Source organism: Zootoca vivipara, chromosome 8 (genome assembly GCF_963506605.1).
Source record: "Zootoca vivipara chromosome 8, rZooViv1.1, whole genome shotgun sequence".
Taxonomy (NCBI): domain Eukaryota; kingdom Metazoa; phylum Chordata; class Lepidosauria; order Squamata; family Lacertidae; genus Zootoca; species Zootoca vivipara.
Window position 1 is genome coordinate 33,340,065 of NC_083283.1, and position 22,214 is coordinate 33,362,278.

At 41.1% G+C, this 22,214-nt stretch overlaps 1 protein-coding gene across 2 annotated transcripts in view; it reads right to left on the reverse strand.

The window, feature by feature from the left end:
* PREX2 (phosphatidylinositol-3,4,5-trisphosphate dependent Rac exchange factor 2) overlaps nucleotides 1–22,214 on the reverse strand; it is a 99,449-nt gene that overhangs the window by 60,509 nt on the left and 16,726 nt on the right. For both annotated transcript variants that reach the window (XM_035125054.2, XM_035125053.2), the window contains exons 2-9: nucleotides 11,484–11,555; nucleotides 11,269–11,391; nucleotides 10,407–10,511; nucleotides 7,757–7,858; nucleotides 6,416–6,577; nucleotides 2,530–2,663; nucleotides 2,021–2,124; nucleotides 263–412 (exon numbers count right to left, since the gene is read on the reverse strand). In XM_035125054.2, the coding sequence (XP_034980945.2) occupies nucleotides 263–412; nucleotides 2,021–2,124; nucleotides 2,530–2,663; nucleotides 6,416–6,577; nucleotides 7,757–7,858; nucleotides 10,407–10,511; nucleotides 11,269–11,391; nucleotides 11,484–11,555 (952 nt within the window). The remainder of the gene's footprint in view (nucleotides 1–262; nucleotides 413–2,020; nucleotides 2,125–2,529; nucleotides 2,664–6,415; nucleotides 6,578–7,756; nucleotides 7,859–10,406; nucleotides 10,512–11,268; nucleotides 11,392–11,483; nucleotides 11,556–22,214) is intronic.

Consider the following 22,214-nt stretch of genomic DNA (forward strand, 5'->3'; position numbering starts at 1 on the left):
TTATTTTCTAAATAGGCAGGGGGCAACATGAATGGCGAATGGAAGAAAGGAATCTCCAACATATTTTTTGGTAAGAATGCCAGCTCAGATCCCCAAAGGAAGCAGAATAAAGTGTGTCAATTAAGTCATGAAAGAAATAATGGGGGTTGAATTCTACTTGGCTCAGGCTGAGGAAATCCTCAGATAGGAGACACAAAGCCAATTCTCCTCCAAGTGTGATATTGCCTAGAAATAACCCACAATTTAAAATTTATGCTCTCACCTTTTCTCCTTTCTCTTTCTTTCAGAATAGCTTCCAGCCATTCTTGCTTTTCTTCAGGTGTTTTAGCCATACACACAAACCATTTATTCTTTGCTGTGTTGTGTATCTTCCAACCATTGAGAACTATGTGACCACTGCTGTGATAATCAGCTAGAAAAAGGTAACACAAAGGAAACTTTGGAGGATGTGCATGAATGATTAGCAAGTACACCTTCTGGGCCACACAAAGTATTTTCTGATCCCACCCTGAGACAGAAAAATTACCCCCAACACTACCGGCACATACACTGCCCTCCTTTAAAATAATCAATAGAGTCCTCAGATTTTATTATCTACCTCAACACCAAACAATCAATGTGGGAGATAAACTTCTCCCTGAGAGTGAAATGTGAAATACATTTATCAAGGGTTGTATCCAACTAAGTTAGAGCAGACACATTGAAATTAACGTTAGTCATTGTCCATTAAGTTCAATAGAGGCCATGTTGGATACAACCCAAAGACACTCTCACAATGAATCTTGGCATATAAGAACGTTGCAATTGATGATCAGCTAATGTCATTTAGAGGAAGATGTCCACTGAGGCAAGATATACTGTCCAAACATGCAAAGTATGGCATGAAATTCTGATTTTGTTGCAATTCCTCATCATCTTTGCTTATGATGCAGACATAGTATTTAACAGCACAGGCAGATCTGGGCTGCTGTTGTGGTTTTCCAATGCTAAGAAACACCTATTGATGGACAGTTCAAATAATAAAATAGACTTTACGGGGTCTGAAACAGCTAAGTGCCCCACTAGATGCTTAATGAATGTTTTCTCCTCAGAGTGTACTACCACTAACTAATTATACTGCCTCAGCACAGCAGCGCATAGAATAGACTACATGCCTTTGTTTAACTCTTCTTATTTTTATAATCTTTATTTAATTTCTGCTAACTATTGCCAAATGGGACGCGGGTGGAGCTGTGGTCTAAACCACAGAGCCTAGGGCTTGCCAATCAGAAGGTCAGCGGTTCGAATCCCCGAGACGGGATGAGCTCCCATTGTTTGGCCCAAGCTCCTGCCCTCCTAACAGTTCGAAAGCACGTCAAACTGCAAGTAGATAAATAGGTACCGCTGGTTCGCCAGAAGCAGCTTACTCATGCTGACCACATGACCCGGAAGCTGAACACCGGCTCCCTCAGCCAATAAAGCGAGATGAGCACTGCAACCCCAGAGTCGTCCGTGACTGGACCTAATGGTCAGGGGTCCCTCTACCCTTTACCTTTACTGCCAAATTACTGCATTAATGGACTGCTAGAAGACCAAACCTATCCATTCTTAAGGAAATCAGCCCTGAGTGCTCCCTGGAAGGACAGATCGTGAAGCTGAGGCTCCAATACTTTGGCCACCTCATGAGAAGAGAAGAATCCTTGGAAAAGACCCTGATGTTGGGAAAGATTGAGGGCACTAGGAGAAGGGGACGACAGAGGACAAGATGGTTGGACAGTTTTCTCGAAGCTACGAACATGAGTTTGACCAAACTGCGGGAGGCAGTGCAAGACAGGAGTGCCTGGCGTGCTATGGTCCGTGGGGTCACGAAGAGTCGGACACGACTAAACGACTAAACAACAACTGCATTAATATTAAACCTATATAGATTACTGCAAATATAAAGAAATGCAAAACCAACAGAATATCTCAAAAAGAAGATGCATTTATATTTAGTTACAACAACCATTTTAGATTATCTCCTTGGTTCGGATGCACATACCGGTGCCATCATCTACATTCTCGACTTCCATCACCTCTGTGTTTATTCTGCCCCGGAAGAGATAACGATGGCCTTCTGTTGATGCTTTGCTGTTCTTCAGTCGTCTTATGGTGAGGGTAGGGGGGGAAAGAGCAATGTTCAAACATTGACTTTGCTATTTTTACTCCAGAATCATCACGACTATTAATCATTATTACCAATTAATTATATTACAGATGCAACAAATCTTTTTTTAAGGGCTACTGTCCATCTCTGTATGCTGTGATTAAAAAAAATTATAATAAAGTTAAGCTTGAAAAGACAGGCAAGAAGGTTACCTTGCAGACCTATTGTTTCCCCCCCCAAATCTTTAAGTGTAGTTGCTTTGCATTCTACAGAGTGTATAATTTCAAAAATTAAATGCATATATTAACATTAAAGTAGCTAAATCAAAAGATAAGAAATATTTTTAACATTAAAATCTACATCATTTTGTTACATGGTATCAGTCTTCAGTGCATGTTTCTTACCTGTGTTTTCTTTTGCAGTAGACCAGAAGGTTGTCAAAAAGAAAAAACACCCGTTCCTGAATATTTCCTGCAGATATTTTCAGCAAAACTCCATACATCAGCATTTCTGTGCACGTGTCTGTGATGTTAGATCCCTACCCAAGAAACATATTTTTAAAAATGTATTGGTTCCTAAAGGCTGGTAGAGATTGGCAAAACCAAGATAGATAGAATTTGGGACCGGTTTACCCACAAGATTGCCTTACCCCATATTTGCCCACTTGACTGCTTCAATCAGCAGAATTGGCACTTTTACAGGTGCCATATAACACACTGCATATGTAAGAACTTCGGAATTCCCTGCCTATTGATATTAGCCAGGCACCTTCACTGTACTCTTTTCAGGGCCTTCTGAAAACATTCCTGTTTAGACAAGCCTACCCAGATATTTAGAAAGCTTATACAAGTTTTAATTTGTTTTAGTCTATTCTATTGTGGTTTTAACTTTCTGTACGTTTTAAATTATGGTGTAAATTCTTTAGTGATAGTGTCATTGTTTTATATTTTTGTAAACTACTCTGATGTTTTTCCTACATATTTCATCCCCCCCCCCAAAAAAAAGTTTTCAAGGCAGTTTTTGCACAAAAAAGGCAACCTAATTTGCAGATTATAATCAAGAAAGCAAAATAACACACTTTATTGCAAATATTAGGGGGGCAATGGTTTTTGGCCAGAACTCTTCCTTTGCTACCAAATCTTGGTTGAAGAATTTTGCTTCCCTCTAAATCTAATGACTGGCTTTCAGTATTGAGTTTCCCCTTAAACTGTTCTCATACATAAGAAGATTGCTGCCCGGGGATCCTTTGGGAGGAAGGATAAGATATAAAATTAACTAATTAAGTAATTATATGATGTCAGGTTATTTGCTCTTGACTGGCACACCATGCTACTTTGGGAACATGAAAACTTGTACTACACCCCTAAACATATTTCCTTGGCTATAAGCATGAACGATATCAATGGAACCTGCTTTAAGGTAAAATAAGCTGAGGGCTAGAATGTTAGTAATTATGCGTGGTTCAGAATGTATTTGTACAAGTCAGAACTATGCTGAATTAGGAACTAGAACATCTAGCATAATGACATCTAAGATAATTAATTTATTGGCTGAGCAAAATAATTTCTTTAAAAGGCACTCTAAAGAATAGGTAAAAAACCAATAAATTAATGTGCTTTTGCAGCTAGTTATTTGCACTTCGTTATATGTGCCTAATAAGTGCAGTACATGGACCATCAAATACCATGAAGATGATTCATGCTACTGTGTCCTTTGAGACATAACTACAGATCAAAAATGAGATATCCATGATCTGAAACCTATCAATAAACATGACTGTAACAGAATACAACATATTCTCTAATTAACTTGCTGGCTAGAAAACAATTGTGTTTGAGTTACTTCATGCAGTCTCAGGGGTTTCTTCTCTTGGAGAATCCAAAAACGTTACTACCTATTTTTCAAACAGCTGAGATCCTGCTATATGAACATCATCTCAGATAAGCTGTACTTTGATAAGCATATTGAATTTAGCATTGTAGTATGATTTTTAATAAAAATTAATTGAAGTTTTAAAGACTGTATTCTTTTTTTAAAAAAAAGTCTGTATTCTCACAATTTTTTAATTGTCAGCAACACAAGATTAGCTTATGAAACTTTTGTGTAGGAATGCAAGTCATGCTTTGATCCTCCATCAGATGCTAAAAATAGTCCTCTTCCCAGCTAAGCAATGTGCTAAACATTTTCTTCTGACAGAAAATCTCTAACAAGTGTGCTTCTCTGTTCTTAAGCATTGTAGCAAACCAGATGTTTAGTTAATTAAACCAGCTCTTGCAGTGTAGAAGAATTTATTGCAAAGAAGCCTTCTAAAACTGGCTAGCTTTTTCAGAAACCATTTAAATTCAGAGAGTTTGAAGTGTGAAACTATCATATGAAGAAAAAGTCTTCCTTTACTGGGTATTAACTTGTAACTAAAACATACCTTCAAATCTGATTACTAATATAGGGCTGGATGTGACATCACCTTACTGAAAAACTATCATTATCCAACATTATGTTCCTGCTACAAAACATAGGAAGCTACTCTGAGCTGAAGCAACCAGCTCAAAGCTCTTTGCACACTGAGCTTCTCAGGTAGACTTGAGGTTGAACAACAGGTTTGATAACCCATTTTCCTCCCAAGGTAAGGGAAAGTGACCTCATTAAGCCTGGCAAGACAGCTTACTCTTACCCCTTCTGGCACTAATTTGACTTATGTTGGTAATACGAGGCTGATTGCCCCATAATAACTAATATGTGTTTTGATTTGAACATAGGAACACAGGAATAAAGATAGAAGTAGATTATACTGTGAATACTTGGCTACTGCCAAAAGCAGTAACATCAAGTAAATCTCAGTTCACAACAGCAATGTGAGTTTTCCTAACCACACTCTTTTTCCTTAGGATCAGGGAATGCCTCAGTGCATTGGTATCACATCACATGCTTTCTGTGACTAAACCTTATCAAGGGATGGGGAAAAGAAATAATAATAAAAAAATAATAATAATAATAATTTATTATTTATACCCCACCCATCTGACTGGGTTTCCCCAGCCACTCTGCGCGGCTTACAACAGAAAAATGAAATAAAACAATTAAACATTAAAAGCCTCCCTAAACAGGGCTGCCTTCAGATGTCTTCTAAAAATCTGGTAGCTATTTTTCTCTTTGACATCTGATGGGAGGGTGTTCCACAGGGCGGGCGCCACTACCGAGAAGGCCCTCTGCCTGGTTCCCTGCAACTTGGCTTCTCGCAACGAGGGAACCGCCAGAAGGCCCTCGGTACTGGACCTCAGTGTCCGGGCAGAACGATGGGGGTGGAGACGCTCCTTCAGGTATACTGGACCGAGGCCATTTAGGGCTTTAAAGGTCAGCACCAACACTTTGAACTGTGCTCAGAAACGTACTGGGAGCCAACGTAGATCTTTCAAGTATTGGGTGACTGCATTTGTCACCAACCATCCAGTACCCATATTGTACAGAAGGGCTCATGCTATAAAGGAAAAGGCAGGGAATCCATAATGAAATCCACAACCCATCTTCTGATCCTTCATCCCAACCCTCTTAATTTCAGCTAAGCCCTGCTGCATCAGGCTAAAGGCCCATCTAGCCCATAATCTCACAGTGGCCTACCAGGTGCCTACGGGAAGACCACAAGCAGGACCTGAGCACAAAAACAGTCTCCCCACTCGTGATTCACAGTAATCCGTAATCAGAGACATACCATCTCCATCAATGGAGGGGGAAGATAGCCAATGTGGCTAAAGGTAAGGGACACCCTCATTCTCCTGAAATTCAAGCACCCACCCAAAGTGTTCCATTGACAGGTAAGAGAAGGAAGTTGAGACATAGTAGTAATCAAAATGGGAAGGGTGGTGGAGACAGAATCAGGATGCTCCCTTACATGGGTTTCCCTACCATAACACTTGTTTCTCCATTTGTCCTGAAAGAGACAGGGTAGTGAAAGGGAATCTCATCTTAATCCCACCCTCTGCCTCGCCCACTGAAAAATATAGGTGGTGTCTGCTTGCGATGGTTTTGGGGCAACAGTCAAAAGAGACCCTCCTGCTGCCTTGCCCAATCCCCAAATTTCTGTTATTAATCTTACAGACAAGAACTCACCCAGTTCGCAAGTATAATATTATTCCTACTATCAGGGAAAAGGACAAAGCATTTTATTCTAATTGTGAGTTATGGATTGTTCCCAATATGTCACAAAATGTACCGAGCTGAATATAAATCAGGCACCATGTGCAGACATCTAAATGCCTCCCACATCTGATAAAATGACAAAATTTGTGACATTACCTCCCATCCTTCAATGTGAGACTGCCATTCTTCTAAAACCTCTAATTTTTCCATCTGTCTCTTGGCCTCATTTATGTTGGAGCAGACAGCTTTCATGGCTTGGAGAGCTTCCATTAAGGCTGCGTAGTCACTGTGTTTTTTGGGAGTGCGCTTTATCAACTCCTTTTTAAAAAAATTAAAAGAAAACAATTAATCCCTGCACTTTCACAATAATGAAAACCAATTCCTGCACTTTCACTGCTCATCATTTCACTGTTGGGGAAGAACCATAGCTCAGTGGCAGAACATCTATTTTGGACATAGAAGATCCTAGGTTCGGTCCTCATCATCTCCTGTTAGGGATCCTGTTAGGGATGGGAGAGGTACCTGCATAAAACTCTGGGGAGCTGCTGCCAATCGTTGACTAGATGGGCCAATAGTCTGACCATAAGGCAGATTCCTATGTTCCTATTATTGGAGACAAGCTGTAGTGTCATGCACACTTACTTGGGAGCAAGTCTCACTGAATCCAGAAAGATTCATAGGAATGAACAATGAAACTGATAGGGATACTAAAACTAAATATTAGGCATTAGTACCCTTTTTTATTAAATCTATGCTTAATTCTCCCATTCAGTTCTCTCATGGGACTTCCCCAACTCCTTCCCTGGACTAAGTAGCACACACCAGTCCATAGCATACTGCAGGATTGGGATTTCAGGGGCTCCACAAATATGCAGCATGGAAAAGGGGAAATGCTAGCCCCATTCTTCAGAGATGCTGATAGAAGCAGGGAATGGAGACAAGCTCCTGGCAAACAATGGGAGGGAACTACATCCAGCAGTAGATATGCTTAAGAGAGGAAGGAAGCAGGGTTTCTCCTAAGCAGTCTTCTCTAATCTGTTACCCTCCAGATATTTGGGACTTCAACTTTCATCAGCCACAGCCAATCTATCACAGCTGTTGTCAACTCCCCCAGTCCAAACATGGAACCTGTCAGTCACAAAGCAGTTCCTCGCAGCGGCACTACTCTCTCCAACTTTCCCCCAGCTGGGGACAAAGATGCGAACTGCTAGAATGATCCCAATGTTGCCTGCCTGCTAGAGTTTCACACTTGTTCTTTATATCCCTTCACCTGAAGGATTCTGCAGGCATAACATGGATTAATGGATCGGATCCAAAGTAAACTTCTATCAAGCACAATAGGGGAAAATGTGAAATGATAAGTCTCATTTGCTTTAGGAAAAGGATTGTCATTACTTAACATCAAACAGAATTTAACAAAGAAATTAAGTTTCAGTATAAAATATATAAAGTATATATTTTCAGTATAAAATATTCTAAGCAACAAAAAATGCATACCTTCAGAAGAAGTGGATACTTGCATATTCTCTGGATTGGTGTTACTAAATAACCTTCCAATGGTACATCAGTATTCTTCCGTCCTCCTAACAACATGCAGTTCTAGAAAGGAATTGAAACACTTAATTCTTTTGGAAGTAACTTCTCCATTGTCAATATTATGCTTCTAGATTTTGCTTGACTGCTCAGTTTTCAGATGGTTTCACTGGGTGGCAATGCCTTTTATCAAATTCCCTTTATTAGCAGGCTGCAAACATTCCTCTGTTATTATGGCCAAAGTTGCCACATAAGAACATGAGCCTTTTGGATCAGGCCAGTGGTTCATCTAGTCCAGCATCCTGTTTCCACAGTTTTCTGAGAAGAACTTACAGTTTGCATTCACCCAGACCTTTTCTTGTATTTGAGCCATCGCCCAGCTTATTTCATCACCCTAAACCAGGGGTTCCCAACCTGCGGCCCATGGGCCGGAAGTAGTAGTGCCGGAAGTGGCCATGGAGGCCGTGTATCCGGCCCATGAGCTGCCCCCGAACCGAGCCGCCCACTCAGCGAATCCCCGTGAGCTGCGCTAAACCAGCGCAGTGCGGCGCGGGGACTCTCTTCCGTGGCTCCGGAAATCGCTTCTGCGCATGCCCAGATGCCAGAAGTCGTGTATGCACATGTCCGCGGTCCCAGAAATCACTTCTGCACATGCCCAGATGCTGAAAATTGCTTCTGCACAGGTGCTATTTCCACGTCTGGGCATGCGCAGAAGCAATTTCCGGCGCTGCGGACATGCGCAAACGCGATTTCTGGCATCACGCTGTGCCGGTCCAGCCCATGGAGGATCTCCACGGGAGTGATCCGGCCCATGCCCATTAAGCCTTGCTGACCCTTGTCCTAAGCTCTACAGCAGGCATCCCCAAACTTCGGCCCTCCAGATGTTTTGGACTACAATTCCCATCTTCCCCAACCACTGGTCCTGTTAGCTAGGGATCATGGGAGTTGTAGGTCAAAACATCTGGAGGGCTGCAGTTTGGGGGTGCAGTTTGGTCAGACTCATGTTTGTAGCTTCGAGAACACTGTCCAACCATCTCGTTTCTGTCGTCCCCTTCTCCTTGTGCCCTCAATCTTTCGCATGATACAGTAATGACTACTAACTTAGCTGGAAATGTCATGTAGGTGAGTTTCTATCAATGGATTTCATCAAATGTTGTATATCACCCTCAGAACCTTTGAATTAAAGGGTAGATACATTATTAATACTAAAGTGGTGATGGTGACGTCCAAAGGCAGTCTACACATACTAGATGATGGAGAAAAATGTCAGGGCAGGAGGAGTTGATAGGGGGCACTGTCATGCAGTGGTTCCGCTCCTTCCTCCTGGGCCGTGTTCAGAAAGTGGTGGTGGGGGATGAGTGTTCGGACCCCGGGCTCTCACTTGTGGGGTGCCTCAGGGCTCTGTCCTCTCCCCCATGCTTTTTAACATCTACATGCAGCCGCTGGGAGAGATCATCAGGGGGTTTGGGCTGGGTGTTCATCAGTATGCAGATGATACCCAGCTCTACCTCTCTTTCAAATCAGAACCAGTGAAGGCGGTGAAGGTCCTGTGTGAGTGGCAGGAGGCGGTTGGAGGATGGATGGCGGCTAACAGATTGAGGCTGAATCCTGACAAGACAGAAGTACTGTTTGTGGGGGACAGGAGGCGGGCAGGTGTGGAGGACTCCCTGGTCCTGAATGGGATAACTGTGCCCCTGAAGGACCAGGTGCGCAGCCTGGGAGTCATTCTGGACTCACAGCTGTCCATGGAGGCGCAGGTCAATTCTGTGTCCAGGGCAGCTGTCTACCAGCTCCATCTGGTACGCAGGCTGAGACCCTACCTGCCTGCGGACTGTCTTGCCAGAGTGGTGCATGCTCTAGTTATCTCCCGCTTGGACTACTGCAATGTGCTCTACGTGGGGCTACCTCTGAAGGTGACCCGGAAACTACAACTAATCCAGAATGCAGCAGCTAGACTGGTGACTGGGAGCAGCCGCCGAGACCACATAACACCGGTCTTGAAAGATCTACATTGGCTCCCAGTACATTTCCGAGCACAGTTCAAAGTGTTGGTGCTGACCTTTAAAGCCCTAAATGGCCTTGGTCCAGTATACATGAAGGAGCGTCTCCACCCCCATCGTTCTGCCCGGACACTGAGGTCCAGTACCAAGGGCCTTCTGGCGGTTCCCTCATTGCGAGAAGCCAAGTTGCAGGGAACCAGGCAGAGGGCCTTCTCGGTAGTGGCGCCTGCCTTGTGGAACGCCGTCCCATCAGATGTCAAAGAAAAAACAGCTACCAGATTTTTAGAAGACATCTGAAGGCAGCCCTGTTTAGGGAGGCTTTTAATGTTTAATAGATTATTTTATTTCATTTTTCTGTTGGAAGCCGCCCAGAGTGGCTGGGGAAACCAGCCAGATGGGCGGGGTATAAATAATAAAATTATTATTATTATTTATGAACTTTATTGGAGTCACCTGGTTGGTGACAAAATGGACCTTTGGTCTGACCTACCAGGGCTCTTCAATTCTTTCTGCCCTTAAAACAGGCAAATATTTCACTTTTGACAATAACTGTTATCAATTGATCAGTTTAAACAAAAGACTTAGGTACAGAATACTTATAAATATTAGCTTACCAGTAGAAAAGCCCGTACTGTTCTTATTTTGTTAAGCTCAAGCAGAAGCTTTTGTGCCTTCTCATGGTTACTACAGTATTCATCATAGATCCGAAATTTGTCTTTCTGTGGGGAGGGGGGCAGTTTATATTAGTCATTTGGTCCCCAGGTTTGCTTTTTAACTTTTTGAGTAAACATTTTTAAAGGCTTAAGTTACATATATAAAACAAATACCTGAACTCAATTAGGTAAGTAAGTAAATAAAACTATAAAATACAAACACATTACGCCCAATACTGAAAAACTAACCACAGACAAAACCAGACAGGAAGAACTAGTGCTCAATTTCGTTTAAGTGTCAGCTTCATAGTTCAGTTCAAGTAGTTTTTGTGCTCTCTCACTGATTCTAAACCCAGTGCAGCGTGAATACTTGATGTAACCGCAAAACTGCATTTTTGGCAGAATTACAAGGTAGCACTTCATGCCAAAGAATACATCGCACAGACTGCCACTCATTTCCATAGCAAATGCACTTTAATGTAAAATGGTTTTTGCACCTGACTGAAAAAAATTAAATCTATTTCTTTAAATGTGGTAAATCATTATAATCAATGTATGCTAAAGGGTACCTTGATGGGGGGGGAAACATGCAGTGCATCGTGCTATCTACAAAATGAACACTGAAACTGTAAGGTTTTCCTTTTTCACTGTGACTCTTGCTTCCAAGTGTCCTGAAAAGACCTTTAATTATGCAATCAAGTCTGTTTTTGTCCTCAGTGTGAAGTGTACATGAGCTACCATGCCAGAATTCTTTTTTTTAAAGCTGGGCTGAAGAAGAGAAAATCAATTAAATATGAAGCTTATATTATTAAAGTTGACATACAAAGTGAAGGAAGCAGGCTCCCACTTCTTGTTGGGCATTGGGTTCAGGATGTAGACATTCTTCAATACTAGACAGGAAGTCCTTGTGCGCTTCAAGAATATCTTCAATGTTTGAGAACAATGTCTGTAAACAAGAAGCCCAGAGAATCAATGAATGAATGAATGAATGAAAAGAAATAAACTACAATACATAAAATGAGAGTAAATATAACTAACCTTAACTGTTTCTTCCGTAACATTTTTATCAACCTTGGAAAAAGCCCATTGCATTATTCTGTGAAGGAACGCCTTGGGAGAGAAGGAGAAAAATAAAAATAAAGAAACTTTAAGGTAAAGAAGTGTTGTTTTGAGATCCAGCGTGGTTTAGTGGTTAGAGTGTCAGTCTAGGGCCTGGGAGACCAGGCTTCAAATCCCCACTTGGCCATGAAGCTCACTGGGTGGGCTTGGCTTAGTCACTGCCTCTCAGCCTAACCTACCTCATGGGGTTGTTCTGGGGATTAAATGAAAAGGGAGAGAACCATTCATACTACCTTGAGCTGCTTGCATAAAAAGGTGGGATAGAAATACAGTAAGTAAATAAGTAAATTACCATGTTAGTCTATAGCAGCAAAAATACATTTTTTCCAAAAAACAACAACATTATTATAATTCGCTTTTCATCAAATTATTGGTGTCAGTAGTACAAAGAGAACTGAGAAGGTGGCGCACTATACCACTGATACCAGTAAAGTTAACAAAATGAGAACTGAAGAACACAAATGCATGTCTCAAGAGAGTTTCAGACATGAATTAATAATTTATTGGCGAAACATGGTAATAGGGGGAAACCATGTATTAAAAAGGGGGGTAATGAACCGTAATGTGATAAATGGAAGGCTGAAGCTGCCCTCAATCAAGTGCAGACACTTCTTCCATAGCATAAGCCAGCGTTTCTCAACTGCTGTTCCGCGGCACACTAGTGTGCCGCGAGACGCTGGCTGGTGTGCCGCGACGTGCGGCGACGAGAAGGGCTATTTGCGTTGTCACGTGCCTGGCGGCCGCCAATAATTAACACTGACCCGCCGGAAAGCAATATTTCTCCTCCTCTTTCCCAAAGCTCAGTGCAAACGAGCCTGGCAGCCGCCAATACACAGCACTAACCCGCTGGAAAGCAATATTTGGCAAGTGTTTCTTACAGTCATAATTATAATATAGGGCGGCACAGAGTTAAATTTTTTAACTTTTTAAATGGTGGTGTGCCTCGTGATTTTTTTCACGGAACAAGTGTGCCGTGGCCCAAAAAAGGTTGAGAAACACTGGCATAAGCAGCAACTATTTTCTCCCAAATAAACATGACTTGTATTAGAATGTTAAGCATACAGTCCATTTTATTATCCAGTTGTGGATAAGTTAGGCAGCAAGGGTTGCAGTAGCTTCCACAATCTAATTACTCTTTTGTTCCCCTGTTGTCACAGGCTTCCAGACAACAGTTTCATAATCACACACCCTTGAGTGGGGGACAACGACACACAATTATTCAAGTCTCACCTCCAAGTATTTTATGCATGTGGGGGGGAAAGTAGGAAAACAGAAGCCAAACTATGTATATATGTTGTAAGGGACAACCTAGTCAGGGGTGAGGAACTTCAGGCCAGCAAACTACATGCATCCCTAGACCTCAGTGGTTTTACTTCACAGCCTCCTTGAGTGTTTTAGCTTGGCTGGAATATGTCCTTGATCTCTGACTCTTGCTTGCTGGACAGAATATAGAAAGTAGCCTACTTAACAAAGGTAGAATTTTAACTCATGAGACCCTTAGGCTGAAGAAGGTTCTTCACACTTGGCCTTGTCAGCCACAAAAGTGCTCACAATAGGTGCTCACATAGAGCAGACATCTACTATGGAGCACCAACAAAAGATATGCATTTGTGCAGTACAAACATGACCTCTGTTTGCATGACTTTAAAACATCAGGTAGGAACACTGACAGCCAGATGCTGAATATTGAAATGAACCTATATTTGAAATTGATGGTCTAGATAACTGTACTAGGGACACAGTTGATCTTTAAAACAGCAATGTCTCTGGAATCCTAAAGAGCATATTTTTCATATCTGTGCAGGCATTTTATGATATATACTTACGGTATCTTCTAAGACAGTTAAGATGTATACTATATCATAAATTAGGAACAAGACAGAATAAGTAGATAGCTTTAGCAGCATGACAAATGTGGAAGAGCTTACAGAAGCCCTATCAATTTATGAGAGGTGCCTGGGCATCAATGATGGAAAGGTGCAATACAGACACAAACTTCCTAACTGTTAATCATTTTCTCTTATGTTGCCAGAACACTTTCTCTCTCCCTCTCTCTGGTTTGTGTGTTGTCCTTCATCACAGTTTTCATAAGAGACCATCTAATTCTACAACAGAGGATTTCATATAATGGAAGTGTGGTAGGTGACTGCTTCCTTCTCCTGCAACATAATAATATTATTGGCTTGTATTCTGAGAAACACAAGAAGGGAAATCGTGGAAGGGCGTTTCCTCCCCACCCCCTTGCAGTCACCAGTGCCCTCCCACAAAACCCACTTCAGGGGGTCAGGGCATGGGGAACAGGACATGGTGGTTCCTGAGAGGGGGTGGAATGTGTAACCCTTCTTCATTTCACGCTATTATTAATTCTTATGAAAACATAAAATATACCTGCTCTATTAGTTCAACATGTTTACAAAACATTTGCCTGCATAGATGCTCAATGCTTATTTTTCCAAATGTGTTAGGGTGGAGTCCTAAATTATATTTTCTATTTGTTGTAACTCACCCTGGGATCTCATGGGGAAGGGCAGGTGATAAATCATATAAACAAGCAAGCAAATAATAAAATGGGGCTGGGGACTGACTGTGGTTGATCTGCCTCATCCAGTGGCCTTTCCGGTTCTCTCCAGCAGAGCAGAAGTGAAGATGGAGCAACACTCTTGTGCTCTTCTTTCTCCCTCCATTATTATTTTTAATTACAAATTTCCCTTCCATTAAAACTACACCAGCTCCAGGGGGCTAGAAAGACATACCCTCCGATCTACCCTAACAAATCCCACTTTTCAATGTAAGGCAAGGTTCATGGAAGTTTCAACATTGGCAGAGAGTGGCATCTGACATCAGATCTCCCTGTTCAAGGCTGGTGCTGAAGAAGTGTGCATGCACATGAAAGCTCATACCAATAACAAACTTAGTTGGTCTCTAAGGTGCTACTGGAAGGAAATATTTTTTACGTATTTTGTTTCAAGGCTGGTGCTGTTTTTGCTCTCAGAGAGGAAGGATTCAATGGTAGGGAGGTCCTGAGAGAATGCCCTCTCAAAGACCATAGGATTAGAGGGCTAATTTAAATAAAAGTTTGTAAGTAAACAAGCTTTACATTTATAATCAACTGCTTTATTTAACCTACATTCCTGACACTAATTTATAGATGCTGAAATACATAAACATTTGGCTTAGCAACAGATTTTACATAAATTACCAGTGCCACATTCATTACTTTGAAGCCCCACCTTAAAATGTAGCAGCCTACCTTTAAGTCACTAAAGCTTATGCTTTAGGATACAGTATTCACAATACTGGTATTCTAATCTCTTCTGCCTGTTTTCAGCTAATTTCAGTTTTGGAAGACGATTAAAGATAGCACTATAAATGATTGTACTAGGAGCGCAAACAACCCAATTGTAATGCTATTTGCATCCTTCAAAAATAAAAAAACTTATTTTTATGTCCTGTCCCCTGATTAAAGGGTTATTACTGGTATTATGGATCATTCAAAAAAATTAACCTTTTCTGAAACTAAAGTCAGATGAAGCAAGTTACATCCCCATGGCGCTAACAAATATGTGGTTCTGCCCTAGACAGTAGAAACATTGCATAATTTTATTAAGAAACGGGAAACAGGTCAGCTGTGTTTGGAAGTAATGCTAAACCACAGTTTAGAATTACAACATTGACCTTGGTCTCTCTTCACCCCCCACCCTGGCTTGTTCACAACTACAAGGCAATTGGAAGTTTCTGTGGGATATAACCAGCCTCATATAACCAACATATTTAACTCTAATTAATGCATGAAAGGGTTAAGACCATAGAGCAAGCTGCCCTGCCAGGCTTAGCTAGGCCTTACCCCATTACCTTTGGAGGAAGGGTTACCAAACTCTTTGTTCTTTCTCTTTCACCTTATGAACACTTTAACTAAGGATGCCTAAGCTGGATGTTCCAAGCTTAGAGTGTGTGACTTTAGCAAGCCACTTTTGTGTTTCTACCATTTACTTCCTTTTACCAAAGCAACAGTTTCCACTTCCTTTTTAGAATAACAGAGTTTAGCAGTTTAGGTTCCAGACTGTAAGCACATCAGAACTATAAAACGTGGAATAGAATTTTCAGTTTTCTATTTATGGAACTGAAAATCTCACTTTTAAGTCTTTTGAGCATCTCTTTGGCTCTGACATAACAAAGCCACTAATGCAATTCAAGAATGATATATGGATAATAACTGCTTTTCAACAGTTACGATACATCTACACCAGAAAATCATTAAATACCAATTTATATTTTGTGAGATTGTTTAGGCAGATAGATAATTTTCTTGCTGAACATGAACAAAATCTTAAAGTCAGTCGTCTAACATGGAATACTAAAGATAATAACCATAATGTGGAAACAGATTTATGTTGCTATGAAAAAAACAGAACCAATTGGGTTTTTACCTGGTTGCACATTTCATATTCAAAAAAAACCTCTGACCAAGTACATATTTTTGCCTTTCACATTTTCTCTCTCTTATTTTTTCAACAAAGCTTTGGAAATGTAGTTACTTTCTTTATTATCGTAATGCTTTTAATGAAAATTTAAAGACCAAGTTTAGATAAATACACATATATTCATATTATATTCCAAACCCTATCTGTGTTCCTTGAATCATTTGGATGTCAGTTGTGTTTACTAACCCATCAGGCAGTATAAATATTTGTATAGATTCTTAATTTGTGTTTAACAGCTTTGATGCATGTTAGATGCAAAGCATATACCGTACATACAATATACTATTGAGAGAATTGATGCACTTCCTTCTGTTTCTGCATATAACACATACTTTTTCAGACAGTTTTTACAGAAGAACTGGAAAATGACTCCTCCTGTAGTTTTTCTTCCTATGTCAATTAACCTGTGCCAGCAACAGAGACAGAAGCCAATCATGCTGCTATTTGATACTGAACAAAAAGACTCTTTTCTCAGTAAGTCACCAGCTGGATGAACACCTGTTTCCCCTACTTGGCTGGAGTGGATGGCACTAAAAGAAATAAACAACCCACCATCCCAGAACAGAACTACTGCCTGCTTCTATTAAAAAAAAAACCCCTTCAAGTTCTAAAGTGCAGACTGGGAAAATTGCTACTCAAGGACCACATCCATCCCTTGGTCTAATTTAGGGTTACCATACATCTGGATTTTCCTGGACATGTCAGGGATTCCAATGGTAGATTCTGGGGGGAATTTCGGGAAATTATTCAAATGTCCAGATTTTTGAAATCCCCCCTCCAATAAAAGCTCAACAACTTTCTGTGCTTTTCCTTGAAATATGGCAACCTTAGTAATTTCAGTAATTGATGCTTTTGAATTATGGTGCTGGAGGAGACTCTTGAGAGTCCCATGGACTGCAAGAAGATCAAACCTATCCATTCTTAAGGAAATCAGCCCTGAGTGCTCCCTGGAAGGACAGATCGTGAAGCTGAGGCTCCAATACTTTGGCCACCTCATGAGAAGAGAAGAATCCTTGGAAAAGACCCTGATGTTGGGAAAGATTGAGGGCACTAGGAGAAGGGGACGACAGAGGACAAGATGGTTGGACAGTGTTCTCGAAGCTACGAACATGAGTTTGACCAAACTGCGGAAGGCAGTGCAAGACAGGAGTGCCTGGCGTGCTATGGTCCATGGGGTCACGAAGAGTCGGACACGACTAAACGACTAAACAACAACAAAACAACAAAGTAATTTCATACTATTGTCAAGGAAGCAGAGGGGAAACAGAGAGGGTGGTGAAGAGAGAGAGAAGTTGAGTGCTCATCCAGTTTTGGTTCATGCTCTGTCCACTGCTGGCATAACCCTCCCCCTTCAGATTGCCCTCAATAGAATGTGGCCCCAAACAGGGGGGGGGGAGATTCCCCACTCTTGTTACTCTTCAAGCATCCTTCCCATTGCACCCCCCAAACAGCAATCTATTTCAATTCCATAGGAGAGAAAAGTCCTTTTTCTAATATAACACATACATCATGCTATACTCCATATTGTTGTGGGGCAGTTGTGTCTAACACATTTGAACCAACTGTTCCTGGGGTCGCACTACACCTGGGGTTGTTTCCTGCTACTCAGTCATATTTAATCCTGGTTTGCTTCTGGTGAACTGGTCAGAGAAAGTTCCAAAACAACTCCTCTCCGAGTTAGGCAGTTTCATTTGCAAATTATCATTGCAAACACAACTCTTAACATGGCAACACACAACACAAATACACACAAACTCCCATTGAAGCACATTTTATGAGCCTGGCTATAGATAATAGAATTTTAATGTATTTTGAGTGCCTGCCAAATTTGATAATTCCAGTGTGATAATTTGTACATTTTCTGCAGCCTGATATTGGCTTATGTTTATGGTTGTGTCTATAAAGTAGACGCCTGTTCTAAAATGCTTCAGGAAAGCTTTAAGAGAAGGGGGCTATTCAAATTGTGATATAGCTGTAATTTCATTTATTGCTTCCAAAAATACGAATTAAGTACTCTTCCATTGTCTCCTGAAACAGGCAGATGCCAACCACCACTTCAGCACCTATGTAATTTCATTCCATTGAAATAATTGAAACAAAAAAAAATTCCTTCCAGTAGCACCTTAGAGACCAACTAAGTTTGTCATTGGTATGAGCTTTCGTGTGCATGCACACTTCTTCAGATTGTAATAATTATAAACCTTATCATTACAACTTTCTTATACTATTCCGATATTTTCTTGGTTCCATGAACCAAGAGAGATCAAGATCCATTTTTCATCCAGGATTTTATAAGTTTTCATTGAAATCCAAGATATCAGCAGAACAGAGAGCAGAGGAGGAAGGGAGGAAAGAAGTATGGATGGACAGACAGACAAACTTGGTTAAATTTTGTTTTGTGGAAGTTTTTAAGGGTTGATGTTTTTATTATGTTTTTAGATATGTTGTAAGCTGCCCAGAGCTGCTGGGGAAACCCAGCCAGATGGTTGGGGGAAAATAATAAAAATTACTGTATTGTTGTTGTTTATTAAAATCTTGCATTCTGCTTAAACCACCTGGATGAATGCTAGAACTGCTTTTTTATTTCTCTCTCTCTCTCTTGTCTATTGGCTTGTTCAAAATTACAACCTTGGATAATCCTCATTTTTGTGTGCAATGTAATTCCTTCTGGGACACAATATCCATTTTATTTTATTTCTAAACAGTTTACAATTAAACACATCCTGCCTATGTTTTGCATCTGCTGGTAAGAAAAATAAATCCTGTATTCTGCACACCTGGATGAATTTTAAAAACAGATTATTTTAAAAATATCACTATTTTTATAGTGATTTATTAAAAGCAACAACCTTAGCTAATCCACATTTTATTTTCAACTAATTCTTCATGAACAGCTCAAAATGAAAAGGTGATTCCATGCTGTGCCTTTTCAGAGAGCAGCTTCCACAGGGAAATATATATTACTGAGATGCTTTGGCTTTTCCAGGTGTATGTTAAATAATCTAGGATAAGAGGTGGGAATGCTGCCAGCTTCTCAGTTAAAACCTTTTCATAAGTGTGCTTGTTTGCCTGGGTGGACGATGGAGTGATGGAGGGGATACATAGAAAAATGTGACTTTTGCATGGCTGGAATGCAGCCCAATGTACAAAGGTAACAGCCATATTCATTTATCTGCCCACTTTTTCCTCTGCCCTCACCCACCACTGGCATGCAGGCCCCAGAAGACTGTTTGCAAGGAAATGTGGACCTTAGGTGAAAAAGGTCTCTCACTTGCCACCTCGCACCACATGAATCTGCCTAAATTCTAAGGCCGCCTTCTTGAGAAAAGGCATTCCCAGTTCTAGCAGACTGCGTATGGAATGCTTTTCCCCTAGGCGTTTTTCCTCGTGACAAATCCCAAGACTTTCTAGTCCTGGGTGAATGCTTTTTCACTTACGGTAGCTGTGCTTTTTATCATGTTTATTAGATCTGTTTTGTCAGGGGGCCACCAGGGGTCGGCAGAGAGCCCAGCCGGGAAGCGTCGGGCCTCCAGGATGTTCCCAGCTCAGAGCACCACTCAGAGTGGTGCTGAGGCTGAGGAAGTGGCAGGGGGGGCTGCCAGCACAGAACGTCTGAACAGAGCACTGTGGAAGGGGAGGTGTCAGTGACCCGAGGGCCTGGTCAGCAGTTGAGTAGTTCAGGAGGGAAGGGGACAACCGTCCTTCCTTCTCCCTAGCAACACAGGGGAGAAAGCGACGGGTAGAGAGGAGGCGCCTTAGGACACCAATGCTACTCTACGGTACTGGAGGCGGTCCCGAAAACAGCCACTTCCGGATTCTGACTCAGACTGAAACAGCCATGGACATTTTCGCTCTGACCTGTACATACCGTAGCTGTAAATAAAGCCTTGTAGATATTACTCAAGGTGGTGGTGTGTCGTGACTCGTGGGAAGCACCCACGGCACCTTCACACATTTTGCTGCTGCTGCTATTTTATCCTGCATTGCTGCTTTTTATGTGATTGTTGAGGTTTTTATGTGATTGTTGAGGTTTGATTCCTAATACTGGCCTGGCTTAAAGAGGTGGGGAAATTCCACAAATATATACTCCTAGTTAGTTATACAACAAAACTCTGGTTTATATAACATATCATTATCTCACTCAGTGGCACAATATTTCATTCATTACCCACCGAGAGCCCAAGACAGCTCACTCTCCACCTCCATAATCACCACACTGTCAGCTGTGTAGTTGTATGCAGTGTAAGTAACTGAATTTGATCACAATTTCTTTCTTTTTTTTCTTTTGTCTGGGAGCACAGAATGTGTCCACGTATTGTTTCTGCTCTTTCTGATAGGTATTGTGAGGTCACGGAAGTGGGATGACCCATTTCTTTCTGAGGCACAGCAAGACTTGTCCAACCATATAAAGAAAAATATCTTACCCCAAACACATTTGCCAGCTGTTAACTGCAAACCTTAAAGATACATTTCTTTCCCTGTTATTCTTAAGGAACAGACAAAAAGGAAGCAAACATAATTTCCTGGCTATAGAAAAAAAAAGGAGTTCACCCTGGGAACAAAGGAGGGTGGAGATCTCAACACACTTTTTGTTCCTATGAAACAGATTTAAATGGTTGCAAACCCCTGGACTGACAACACACTGTTTCTGAGAACTGACCTTCTCTCTGATAACCATGAGATATACAATCTTAGCAGATAAACGGAATAAAGAAATATCATGTGGAGATGCAGAAACAAGGCCAAAATTTACCTCCATAGGAGTACAATAGCATTAGAACAGTTTCTTGGATGAAGAGTACATTAGCAGTATGAAACTGCATGTGTGTTTCAGTGGAGACTGTTACTTAAAAGAGACAATAACTGGCTGCAGGATAAAGTGCAGTCTCTTCCCTCCAAAGCTATTTTTTTAGAGAGAACAATATATGCCTGAAAAATTCTGATAGTTTTTTGGTATTACTATGCTGATGCCATTTTAATATACAGGTGCTAATGGCCAGATATTGGTCAGAGTAACTTTCTGCCACATTTATGTCCAAGCAGAATTGTCAACATGAACTTAGTCTGCTATTCCCACTCACAACAGCTGTTTTCACTGAGATATACAGATGTTGGCATCGGAAATTTCTAATGCCCTTTTAAGGGTCAAGCTAGATGTTACCTTGGAAAACATGTTGTTGCAACCCCGTTTTTGTGGGTAGGAAAACGGCCACATATAGAGGAGGATTGGACATCAGGAAGGAGTGTGGGAAGGTGGATCCACCCCAGCCATCCCCAACCCGCTTCATGTAGACTCACTTCTAGCTTTGGAAACTGGCTAGGGAAAAACATTCAAATCTGCTTGGATGAGAAACATTTGCAAAGGAGAATCAGTAGGCTGAGGAAAAATGACTTTCCCCTCCAAGCGCCCTATATTAGCATTATGAGGAAGAAATGGGTATGTTTCTTTCATAACATCTAGTGTGATGCTGATGAGTATTACAGACTAAACAGAAATGTTGCAGGTAAGGTTTTGGCCCCTGCCTGATGTAGCATTTGGTGCTTATACCATAACTGTTTTGAACAGAACAGTAACCACGTGTATGTGGAGACGGACCCAAAGAAATATGGGAAACTGCTTTTTAGGAAGTCAGATTATTTGTACATCAAGTCTACTATTTTCTACTCTTGGCTGGTAAGGGCTTTTCGGGGTCTCAGGTCCCAGGGAAGTCACATGGATAGCCACTTTCAATGTGAGTAAGTGCACTCTCACAATCACTTCAAAATGTCTATGGCACCACAAAAATGACACACAATATTTCATTTGACTCATATGACATCACAGTCAGGAGACATTGATTTGGCTGATCTCCTCTTGCAGAAAAGAATGACAAGGCAATGAACAAAGTTTGATCAATGCCGAAGCAGTAGGTTAATTCTTTTAACAGTATGTGAAGCTGCATAATGCACATGCCATTGACTTAATTAATATCAAACTAAGTTTTAATAGATATCCCATCTTAAGCCATCTGTGAAAATAAGTATTTCACAACTATTTAGATGCAAGCTGGTGGCCAAACAAAAAGTGTTCAGGGATCTCAACTGTGCTGTGTGGACACTTACAAAATAATACATAGCTCTGAATTACAGTAAGAAATAATTTATACCTGGTTCAAATATCATAATGGTT